Source organism: Salminus brasiliensis, chromosome 11 (assembly GCF_030463535.1).
Source record: "Salminus brasiliensis chromosome 11, fSalBra1.hap2, whole genome shotgun sequence".
Taxonomy (NCBI): Eukaryota; Metazoa; Chordata; class Actinopteri; order Characiformes; family Bryconidae; genus Salminus; species Salminus brasiliensis.
Window position 1 is genome coordinate 22,558,103 of NC_132888.1, and position 12,379 is coordinate 22,570,481.

The following is a 12,379-nucleotide window of genomic DNA, read 5'->3' on the forward strand; positions in this document are numbered from 1 at the left end:
ACTTTGCATAATTTAATAAATAATATGCAAGTTATATACCAGTGGAATTAGAACAGTCACGTGTGATGATTCTTTATTTTATTTGTTTTATTTATTATATATTTTTTTGGATGATTTATTGTCCCAGAAATAATTGCGATGAACAATATTATTGTCATTTTAAGATCATTTTATGTCACGGATATAATTTGTATTATATCTATATTTATTTATATAATAGGTCATTAAAGCAGTAACTTTTAATTATTAAGAACATTCAGAAATATTAGAGTAATAACAAATATACATAAAAATATCAAATAAAACCATGACATTTAAAGATAAATAAAATCATAAAAAAATAACCCCCTAAACAGTCGACATACTGTTTAGTAGGCATTTAACACAATGGGCAATATTGTGGTCAGCAAAAATGATTGCGGTCGTGACCGTACCTCTTACAATAAGTTGATTAGGTCATTAATGTGACCGGCCTAAGTGGAATAAGACACTTTTAGCAGATACAGTTACTTAAAACTAGTAAAAAAATGAAGTTATACGTTATTAATAAGATAAATAATCTTGCAGTACTAATACAGCAATACTATATTATACTGTGTGTGTGTGTGTATATATGATATATATGAGTATAATTTCTGCATTGAAGCATTCAAAGTGACGCTCTTACAGTGCATCTAACAATGAAGACAACATCAGTGCAGATTTTATATAGTGCTGATCCACTTTGCTGTGACTGCTGGCATCTTACTAAACTGAAACGTAACAGTGATGATGGTATATATTACGTATATTAGCGTCCAAATATATAACCTGCTGGAACAAGGCAGATCAGACGCCAGAATTTACCACGAAAGTCTCCAGTTTGTTGCGGAGTATAAATAAGACTGTAATTAGGCCTGCAAAAAAATGTCAACACTTTAAAAAGGCTTTTCCGTAAACAGATGCCAGAGGGTTGCCGTTTCCATCTCCGCCCTGCCAGCCGTAAATTAGCGCATATTTTCTTTCTTTTTTTTTTCTTTTCTTCCCAGTGCAAACGCCCCAAACCCGACTGCACTTTAAAGGTTCTTAATGAGCAACATGACAAAGAGTAATACGAATTTAATTGTGCATGGGTACTAAAACTAGCAATTAAGCCGGTGTAAACATTGTAACTCATCTTGAATTAATTAGTCTGTTTTTTTGGGGGGTTTTTTTTGGATTTCTGCCCAATTAATCTCCTCAGTGTTCCTGGTCACCTAGCAGAGCTGAACTGTAAAGATTTTATTAGATTTGTAGTGTATTTATGGTCCTGACACCTTCAGGAGCATGCGTTTTATAACGTAGGAGCTAAAAGACCTGTACTGCACAGGCAAAACGGCCAATGATGGGTGGCCCGCTGGTGCTGCAGGTAGTGTGTAAGCTGCACAGCTTAGGTGTCTGTGGCTGTGGGTTCAATTCTCACAATAAAAAAAATAAAAATAAAAAAAAATACACGTTAGGTGAGTTGGCTCAACTAAATTGCTCCTAGGTGTGAGTATGTGAATGAATGGGCATGGGTCTGGCACCCTTGCAACACGACTGCCTTGCCTTCTGTAATTCCGGGTAGTATCTAGATCCACTGCCAGAAAGAAGGCAGGTAGCAGGTGAATAAATGAATGAATAAATAAATGCTCCTGATTTTCTAAGTAAAAGTAAGTGAATAAATGCTCTAAATGAAGCCACATCATTACATAGGACCATTTCCTTTCCTCACTGCCCTGCATATTTGACTGTTTCTATCTAATCAACCCGTGAACAATCCCTTTCAGAGGTTGGTGGGTTAAATCAGGCACAGTACTGCAGGGCAGTGGGCCTCCAGGACCAGGATTGGGGACCATTGCTGGTGTAGAATGTGAAAGTGTGTCTCTGCGGAGGACAAAGCTTAGAAAATCTCCTGCATAAGACTGTGGATGTAGATGAAGATTGTACTGCAGCACATTTATGAATATGTGTTTATTACAATATCAGATTATGGAAGGGTCACATTTTTCTACAACCGTTCCAGATAGGCTAATGAAAAGCAATGGCGTTCGTCACAGTGTTGTACTGTGCCAATACTGCAGAGTATCAGTAGCAGAACAGTGCAAATCTACAGCTGTGGAGGGAAATACTGAACCTCGTGCTGCTCTGTGTGTCCACTGTGTAGTGCCAGCGGGATGGACGTGCTGAAGATTGAGGAAATGGAGAAGATGCTGAAGGAAGCGCAGCTGGAGAAGGCCAGACTCATCGAGTCCAGGGTGAGCGAAAGCCCAGAACACATCAGGGTGACGGCGATTGGGAAGAGGGGGCCCCCCTTTCGCTGTGGAGGGGGACATCAGTCAGGAATGCCCACTCCTCTCTTTCGTGTGTGTCTCCTGCAGGAAAGAGAAAGCCTGGCCCGTAAACAGTTGCTAGAGGAGGAGAGGAGGCGGAGGGAGGAGGCGGAGAAGAGGCTGCAGGAGGAGACGGTGCACCGGCAGCAGCTGATCGAGAAGGAGGTGAAGATGAGGGCGAAGAACTTCTCTCAGGTGAGTGTGCTGAACTGGAGGGTATAAAACGTAAGAGACAGCGTTTAGTGGAACCTAACGTTTAAAAAAAATTACAGATAACAGTCATGTAGGACGGGGCCCCGACTGGTCCAGCAGACTAAGGCGCTGTCACCATGATCAGAGGACCGCTGGTTCGAATCCCAGTCATGCTGCTAGCCACTGGCAGGACTGGATGATTGATTTTCGCTTACAGATTTGGCTTCCAGCGATTTTGGCATAATCAAGCAGCCCAGATTTAATGTCATGTATCATATTTCCTTCATTTCGTTGAACTGGGAAGGAAACCAGAGCATGTTAAAGGGGAAAGCTGACATTTTTCAAGTCCAGCCTTTCTAAATTGAAAGGCCTCCCACAGCTCTGCACTACAGAGAACCATGTCCTCATTTTATTGAAAAAATAAAATAAACAAGATATCTTATATATAAGTTATGGGGTCGTTAAGGAAGCCAAAGAGACACATGTTGAGACATAAATGAGATTAAAGAGATGAAACGAACGACAAGCTTTTGAAGAAGAAGAAGAGGAAGAAGAGGACTCCTCAACATGCAGTTATTTAGGCAAAGCAGATTATTATAAAGCTGTGGACATCCTGCTGTTGTTCTTTAAAGACAACAGCAAAACAAAGAGAAAGAATGACTCCAAGCGGCACGGAAACATGGGGGTGATGTAGGAGTGCAACAGTATGAAATGGTCATGGTATGAGAAAATATCATGGTTTTACAGTATCACAGTATATGATATTTCACAATTCTTCCTCTTATTGCTATTAAAATATACAGACCATTAAAGGGATAAAAACACGGTACTCTTTTGGTATTCTATTCTTTACTATAGTTAAAGCTGGAAACACTTCATTAATGAATGTAGATGTGAAATATCCATATAATAAGAATTTTCATGATATATATCCAGATATTTTCATTATGGATCAATTATGGATCACTTCTATGACTGACTGTATTAATTATATTATATTAGGATTATATCAGCACCTCCGAGCAGTAGAACAGTCTTATGTGGTGGTACAGTGACCGTGAGCCTTGGTTCCTCCCAAGGTTTCTTCCTCCAGCTCTGAGGGAGTTTGTCCTTGCCACTGTCGCCTCTGGCTCGCTCACTGGGGGGGGGGGATAGGCTTTTATGTCTTGTTGATCTTTTGTCCGCTTACTGATTCCTGATTCTGTAAAGCTGCTTTGTGAAGATGCCAGTTGTAAAAAGCACTGTACAAATGAATTTCATTTGATTTGATTAATCTGCTGATTATTTTCCCCATTAATCAATGGATTGTTTGGTTTTTAAACTCTGAAAATTGTAAGAAATTGGTGGGATTCTCTGTTTATTTTTTTCCCAATACTGGTCGTTTTTAAGGTTTACCTACTTTTTTACATTAGGAAAATGGGGCAGAAAAGGGCAGTTTTATGATAAGTATAATTGCCTATAATAAATAATATTAGAGAAAATCTAGGAACAATTTTAAACTAGATGCAGAGAGTACCCAAACTTTTGAATGAATGTCAGTAAATCTTCTTAAATTGCCATTTCAGTCCCTGTAGAGCTGAATCTTCATTACCTTCATTACCTACCTACTCTTATTACATGAACACACACACACTGTACAAAGTTAAAGTGTAGACCTCAGGCACTGTGGTGTCGGAGCAGCAGGTGTATTAAATACAGTAAGGGCTCTCATTCTACTTCTCTTTTCCAAAGGCTCGCCCCATGACGCGCTACCTGCCCATCCGCAAAGAGGAGTTCGACCTGCGCTCGCACGTGGAGTCTTCGGGCCACAACATCGAGACCTGCTACCACGTCATCCTCACCGAGAAGATGTGCAAGGGCTACCTAGTTAAGATGGGCGGCAAGATCAAGTCGTGGAAGAAGCGCTGGTTCGTCTTCGACCGCCTCAAAAGGACATTCTCCTACTACGTCGGTAGGCGCACCGCCTCGCTTCAGTTATGCAAATGAAGCCCTGCTGCCAGTGTGTTCTTATGGCTCTTTGCACTCTGAGCTGGAAGAAAGCGAGCGATTTTAGTACAAAGAGCCGGTTGCTTAGCGCGGCGAAGCCGGTGTGGGGGGATACGGATAATTAGCGGCTGCTTAGCTGGCGGAGGCTGCCGCGGTTTCCGATAGCCTCGGGTTAGCCGGGGGCATACAAATATCCAGCAGCTCGGCCGCGTCCTATCTGATGCTGATGAAATCCGCCGCAATGCTGTGGAAATCCTGCTCCATACTCGGCATAGGCTAGCGCTTTCACTTTCGCCCACTGCGCGCCCCCCCCTATAATTGTAACAGAGGCAAGCAGAGGCAAATGGAGCTCTGCTAACTTGCAGGGCGAAATAATAACAGCATCTGCCTCCCAATCACGGCCTTCAAGGGCTTCCGTCACTCACTTGCTGTGGCTCACTGTGGCTTCTCGTTTCTGTCCCATCCGCAGACAAGCACGAGACCAAGCTGAAAGGAGTCATCTACTTCCAGGCCATTGAGGAGGTCTACTATGATCATCTACGCAGTGCCACAAAGGTAAAGCAGCGTCCCTCACTCTTAAAAATGAAGGTGCATCAAATGGGTCTTTGAGCAATGCCATAGAAGAACCGCTCCTAATACGCCTTAACGTGAACACTGCGTAGGTGGGGTTTAGGAAGAAATGTCTTCCTAAGTAGGGCTGGTTAAAGGTTCTTTTACCACATACCCATACATTTCCATTGGGTCGAAAGTCCTTAGAAGACAAGCAAGCAATATGAATCCCATACATCCCACAAAGTACACAACAAAGAATAGTCAGAAAACTCAGAAAATGAGGTGAGAGATCTGGACAAAAGTATTGGGACATCTGCTCAGTTCATTGTTTCTTATGAAATCAAGGGTGATGGGAAAAGGGGGGGTCCTGCTTTTGTTGGAGTAACTCTCTCCACTGTCCAGGGAAGAAGGCTTTCTACTAGATTTTTGAGGAGCGTTGTTAGTGAGGTCAGGATGTTGGATGATCCCCATCTCTCCTCATCCCCATCCCATCTCCCAAACTCATCCTAAAAGTATTGGATGGAGCGCCATTCATCATTCAAGAGAATACAGTTGTTCCACAGCTCCTGGCATTAGGTATGGTGCCGATAGGATCTGTTTATCTGCTTCAGAGAGTTCTAATCTATAGGCAGACCCGGACCGGAGTCCGCCTATTGAGTACTCTCTCAAAGACCCTCGATGCACCCTTATTATTATTATTATTATTATTAATATTATTATTATTATTTTAGTGTTCACTTTCTAAGTTCTGAAGCCCCACGTGAAAACGAACCAGAGCTATGAACCCACACTTCACATCCACATGCTCCTGCTGCTGCTTCTGCACTCTCTCTCTCACACACACACCCCTCCACACTTTCTGCCATTCTAATGCTCCTTTTAAGCCTTATTCTGCTCACGTCCTTTTCTCTGTGCTTCGCTTCTCACGTCTTCTGTTGTGATTTTTATCTTCTGTGCATTTTTTTTCTCCTCCCCCCCTCCCACCTTCTTCCCTGTCCATTCTTTTCGCTCGGCCGGCCGTTGCCACAGAAAGGATTTTTCAACCTGAACTTGACAAATGTATGTATGCTTTTCTTCCACCCGCCCCTCAGATCGCATCCTGCATGTGATTAGCCTCCCTTTGCCCAGAGACAGAGCTGTGAATTGAATCTCGAGTTCCTTTGCTGAGATCAAGCTTATCTTCTTATCCTCCCCCCTTGAGATTAATTACCAATTAGTCACAGCCGAGTCGAGCCTCGCAGTGATTGTGCACACTGCGCTGCTGCCGCTGTCACCGCCGCCGCGGCCAGTGTTTGTCGTGGCTGTAGAGGACGTCTTTTGTGTGTTAGCTGAAAAGGAATTGTAGACTTTTACTCTGCCGCTACTCCCTCATCTCCCCCAGCGTATCTCTAAACTGCTGCCTCCTAAGTTTTACAGAGAGGTGTGTGTGTGTGTGTGTGTGTGTGTGTGTGTGTGTGTGTGTGTGTGTGTGTGCGCGTGTTTGAGTGATGCATACTAAATGCACATCTGGCTGGTGTGAGCATATGTTTGCGTGTTTGTGAGGAAGGGAAGATGTGTGTAACCTGCCTCAGCGGGGACTTGCAACATTTTACGACCACGTCCGTAAATGAGGAATTGTCCAGATTCGGTCCTGGAGCGCCTCACTGGTCATCTCCCTGCTCAAACTCACCTGATTCAGTTTGCAGATTGGAATGAAGCACTAATGCACAACCCAGCCGTAATCAGAGTTTTTCAGTCATTTCAATACTTCCGATACCCTACTGCGAATACGCTGAATCTTTGTCCTCACAGTGAAGGAAAACAGCTGACCGCTACAGGTTCCATGTAAAGCACACGACAGGACAGCACTCTTACATGGTGATAAACAGGGTCATGGTCAAAATAGCACTTTAAGGGCCTTGCAGTGGGGTTTAGATTATTTTTTTCTTCACTGAAGGCCAGCATGCCATCAGGCTGTGAGCCACTTTGCCATCAGTTTCTGGAGTCGGAGAGAGCACAATTGGCTGCGCTCTCTTCGGGTTGGTAGACGACGTTCTTTCACTTTGTCACTCATGAAGCAATGTTGGCCGGCACAGGCGTCTGTTAGCTGGTGTGGTAAAGCTGGGGACTCAGCACTTTCCCCCTGGTGATGCTGCATTGGCGACAGTTAAAAAAGAGGCAGTGGCTGGCTTTGCATATATTGGAAGAGACATGTTAAGTCCTTACCCTAGTCCTAGTGTCGAGAACACCGCCAGTTCTAGGTGGAGTTAGGTATGACCCAGGTTAATTGGCAGTACCAAATGGGAGTAACTGGTGGGAAGAATTCGACAAACAATTGATAAATAAAGAAATAAATATGAATTATTTAGAATTATTGCAATTATTTAACTGCATAAATAGTATTTATAAATATATATGAAGTAGTCCTGAAGCCTGTCTTTGGTCATTGTCCTTTGGATTGGGAAGGTTGTTTTTAATGTTAATGTAGGTTAATATTAGTTTTCACAAAATGTTTATGTAGGTGTTGTGTAACCTAACGAACACCAGCCAAATGTCCTTTATGAATCATATTTTGGGTCAAAATAGCAGTTATATACGGCCCCACGCCCATGGGCACTGACATGGGTTAAAAATTGAGGGGAGGGCAAAACAAAAACAGGAATTATGGGAATATATTAAGTTTATTAATCCTTTTATTTGGTTAAAATTAAAATGATCATTGAAATAATAATACCCTTATTATAGCCCCATGTTTTCAATATTTTACAATGTATTTTAATACATTTAATACACAGAGTAAGCATTTACTGATGATATATTCAATATATATTTACATATGAATGCAGTTCAGTTCTAGTTTGATGTTCTACAAATTCGGAGCTGGAGCCTGGGGGGGTTCTACAGTTACTGTGGGGTTCATGCCCAGGTTTAGTAGGTGTCCTTTGAGCTGGGAAATCACCAACCTGTGCAGGACTGGTATTGTTGGAATTGCACCCCTCCAGCTGTGAACAAATGGGGGTGTATTCTTCTCTTCTTACTAATGTTTTGATTAGCATTATTAGCTTCAGCAGCTAATAATCATACGCTAACTTGAGTTAGCTGTACTGTGCATGTTACTGCATGCCAGAATGCCCAACAAACTAACTCGAGCTTCAATATGGCGAGACTGAAAGAGGCCGCGATGCCCGGCTAATTCTGCTCTTCCCTCTCTGCTTCAGAGCCCCAATCCTTCCCTGACGTTCTGCGTGAAGACCCATGACAGACTGTACTACATGGTGGCCCCGTCTCCAGAGGCCATGAGGATATGGATGGACGTCATAGTCACAGGAGCAGAGGGCTACACGCAGTTCATGAACTAAAGAAGGGTCACCCCAAACCACCCCCTCTCCCCCATCCACCCCAGTCCCTTCCTAAACACACCTCCCACCCCCTCCCCAAGTGGAAAAAAAGGTCAAAACGGAAACGGTTTCGGCAGGGAAGCTTCAAATGACTCCTCCTCCTCCAGTTTACTTGTTGTACTGACTCTGGGTTGAGGACAAGCCTTTTATTTTGTATTATTTTTGTTTGTTTGTTTGTTTATTTTTTTTAAATAAGTTGTATATTCAGCACGACTGTACAGATACACGTTCGTCACAGGATTTTCTGTGTCTGCCTGGATTTAAAAAGGGATTCCTAGAAGACGAGCTAGAGAAGCAAACCTACGCACGGTCAAGTGATTTGCTGTGAAAATGCCTTTTTGTTTGCCATAGTGTAGAATTCCACAGCAGGACCGTTCCTGACTTAACGGCATAACTGTGTTTCCTAACTGATTTTTTTTTTTTTTTAATTTCTCACATTTCCTGTGTGATATTGCCAAAAGACATCAAGCCATCCTGGAGATTAAAAAAAAAAACAAAAAAAAAACAAAACATCCTGATTCTGAGAGAGAATAAGTGAGTTCATACATATACAGGTTAATGCAGCTTAGATATCAGATACCTACAGTAAATGCAGATATATCAGTATAGCAGTATAAATGTGAATTCTTTTTATCAGAGCTGTAGACAAACATCCAGTGTCACCGAACAAAACAACAACAACAAAAATAAAACTTCACCAAAGTCTGTCACTTCCTCCATTTTTAGAGTATAGACCTCTGAAGCCGTCGTTGTGTACTCCCCGTCTTGCCCATTAGGCACTCCTGGTGTAACCAGGATCGCACACCGTGGTAAACAGTACGAACTCCGAACTGAGTGCTGTCACAGGATCTTCTGGATTATAGAGTCATTAAAGTTCTGAATTACTAAATGTTGCTAAATGATGGCTAACGCTGCTGTGCACTGACCCGCCTTCATAAAGCCACGATCACACTATAAGTACATCGGATAAGTCGGTACTCAGGCCGGCTAACGCAGCTACCGTAAATAAACGACAACATAGCGTAAACACTAATTACTCAATGTCATTAGTAGAAAACTTAAAGGTTTAAACTATAAGTTTAATCCTATGTGTGCAGGTCTGCTCAGCCGCAGAGCAAATTTGGTGATTAGCATGCTAGCTAACTCGTTTATCGTAAACAATGCAAAAGTGAGCAGAACTGCCAGAAAACTGTGTTCTTGCCACGCTAATCGCCATGTTTGCTCTATGGCCAAACAAACGTGAACCACCCCACTTCCATCAGCCACAGCCACATATGTGGTTTTATCCTACTAGTGTTTACGCTATGTTGCTTTTTAGCGTATGGAGTTGTCCGATATACTTATTTACTTGTTTATTTACGTGTTTTTACTGTTTATGGTTGGCAAGTTAGCGAACAGCATGCTAACAGCACCAAAACTGTGTGGTGTTTCTCACCAAGTGACCAAGACTTTGAACGGGAGGTCATGTGACCAACATGCAAAACGGCCAGTCGGAGTCTGCTTTTTTGGTGCGGTGTGTAGAGGGAGGTGATTGTCCAGTGGAGGCCGCTGTTTGCTTTTACTGACAGGGTTTTAGCTTTGTTCCCTGTCCAAATCATGAACAACTCGGCCATGTTTTTGCACTGTTGTACTAATACCATCCATGCAATGTGCGTTACTGAGAACAGGCCTTTTTTTTTTTTTTTATTTATCTAATGCAGATGCATTGTGGGAATACCAAAGTTGGCAAAAAATAAGCACTAAACCCACTCCTGCCCAATAAGCTCTAGGATCGTCAGTGTTTAGCTTTAAACAGTGTTACTTTATTGTTTTAACTCTTCGCATATAAGGGCAAACAAGTCCAGGCTACCTCGAATGGTCCACCCAGAGTGAGTGTTATGTAACGTCTGCTCCATTTAAGGTGGAATGGACCATTCCTACATTTTAAGGATGCACTGTATGTTGTGGAAAGGCTAATTAGTAGTGTGATTGAAACCTGGAGGTTGCGTCACTTTCAAAGCTGAACATCTGGATTCCAGTGGTGGAACGGTCATCAGATGGCCAATCAGAAATCAGCTGAGAACCATCCAGATCATTGCTGTTAGCTTAACGTGCAACAGACAATAGACTTGTGTACAAGTTGAGTAGCTGATGCTGTCATTTAATACTGTTAAAGTAGAGTACTAGACTTTTTGATGACATCATATGATGATGGCCCACCTGCCTGTAGCAGGTATCTCCAACAGGCCTGTAATTCAGCCTATCCAGTTCTGTTTCTAGAGAAAGAAAATATACACAGGTTGAAACAATATCCACTTCAAGAATTTCATTTGTCTTGCAGAAGAAAAACTGTCTAGGAAAAAATAATGAAAAGCTGACCCCGGTTCCTACAATGGGCATGACCCCGACTACGCAATCAAGCTACGACTTCAGAGGCCTATTGCTAATAGCTCCCGATTAGCTTGTGTCACCTTGTATACGTCTCCGGTACGAACCCACGTGTGCTCACCCTCACTAATAATGAGTGTTCATTTGCCAAGTCCTGACAACTTGATCTTCTGACTGGACCCCTTCTTAAGGAAGCAGCCATCTTCTCTTCACTGCCACCCGAAGGCCTGGAGGACTACCTGCATCAAACTACTGGACAGGAAAAAAAAGAAAACGACAAATAAGAAAAAATACTGGACATTAAAATGTAATAATGCAAATCATTCAGTGCCTTGATATTTCCCCACGCTTCATCACAAGTCAACATATGGACGTGATTGGCTAGCAGGACCACAGCACACCAGGAACACAATCGCGGTTTGTTTTAAATGTTATTTTTATTCACAGAAGAGTACGTATTGTGAAAATTCTTAACGGACATTTTGCACATGGCATGTAGTCGGATTGATGGCAAAAAAAAAAAAAAAAAACTAAGAGCGATGAGTGATCACAAATAGTGATGTCAGCTTTATAATAGATTCTAAAAAGAAATAAAACAGTCAGTGTATTAGTAGCTTGTAAAGTCGTTATATGTGGAAAGTCTTTGTAATCTGCTTTGGCTCATGTTAGTTTGTGGGGAAAGACTTTGACTGAACTATGCTGTGATTTCAAATGTGGGAATACAGAGAATCTTTCATGCCTTAGTGTTTACCGGGGGGACGAAAATAAAGGTTTTATTTATAATTAGTTTTGTTGAACAGCTTTGAAACTGTTAGAATAAAACCAATGTGCTCTTTCCTTTCCTGAAATTCAACTGTGTATATTTCACGTTGTTGAAAATGGCCAAAAACTCACCATTACTGTTGATCCTCGTTAGTTTAGGTAAGGCTTTTTTTTTATTTTATTTTTTTTATTCTGAACATAAGATAAATATTTCCTCAGAGATAGGAAAAGAATATGAATATATTCATATGCTGTGTTTCTTTATTTCACATGTTTCGGACACCTGCAGCTGTATGTAAAAGCTGGGGCACCCAAAGCAGCGCTGCACAGTAGAATAGTGCACCTCTACTACCACTATGTGATGGCTGAACCTTCCCAAGCAGCTGAAGTGTCTTGGTCTTCCAGAGTTCTGCTTATACTGCTATTCTTAATGACAATAAGGAGTCCTTAAAATCAATTTATAGCTTTAAGTTGTGATGAGTTTATGGTTTGAAGAGGCAAAGAATTTTAAAGCTCTGGAATAATTTGCTGACAGTTCTTAATGGCAATTCTTGTGCCGTCTAATAAATTAGGCTTTAGGGCTAACATTAAAGTCTGAGGCTTTACAACTGAAAGGGTTTCAAACCCAAAGCAAAAATTCATTTTTTTTTCACTTTATTAGCTCATCAAAAACATGCAAAAAACTGTGTTAGCATTTGAAGACAGTGTTATTTTTAAGTGGAGAGGAAATGGGATACCTACATTTTGTGACACATGCCTGAAGCCCCTCCTCCCTATCTTCACGTCCTATAAATTCCATCTGTACCTTGTCCA

General features: G+C 41.9%; 1 protein-coding gene across 12 annotated transcripts in view; it reads left to right on the forward strand.

The window, feature by feature from the left end:
- Positions 1-11,652, forward strand: part of phldb1b (pleckstrin homology-like domain, family B, member 1b) — a 102,660-nt gene extending 91,008 nt beyond the window's left edge. For 9 of the 12 annotated variants that reach the window (XM_072692218.1, XM_072692214.1, XM_072692213.1 and 6 more), the window contains 6 exons: positions 2,165-2,255; positions 2,379-2,525; positions 4,254-4,473; positions 4,978-5,063; positions 6,090-6,119; positions 8,258-11,652. In XM_072692218.1, the coding sequence (XP_072548319.1) occupies positions 2,165-2,255; positions 2,379-2,525; positions 4,254-4,473; positions 4,978-5,063; positions 6,090-6,119; positions 8,258-8,398 (715 nt within the window). In that variant the 3' untranslated portion in view covers positions 8,399-11,652. The remainder of the gene's footprint in view (positions 1-2,164; positions 2,256-2,378; positions 2,526-4,253; positions 4,474-4,977; positions 5,064-6,089; positions 6,120-8,257) is intronic. The other 3 variants (XM_072692211.1, XM_072692220.1, XM_072692221.1) reach the window with 1 other exon arrangement.
- The last annotated feature ends 727 nt before the right edge of the window (positions 11,653-12,379 follow it).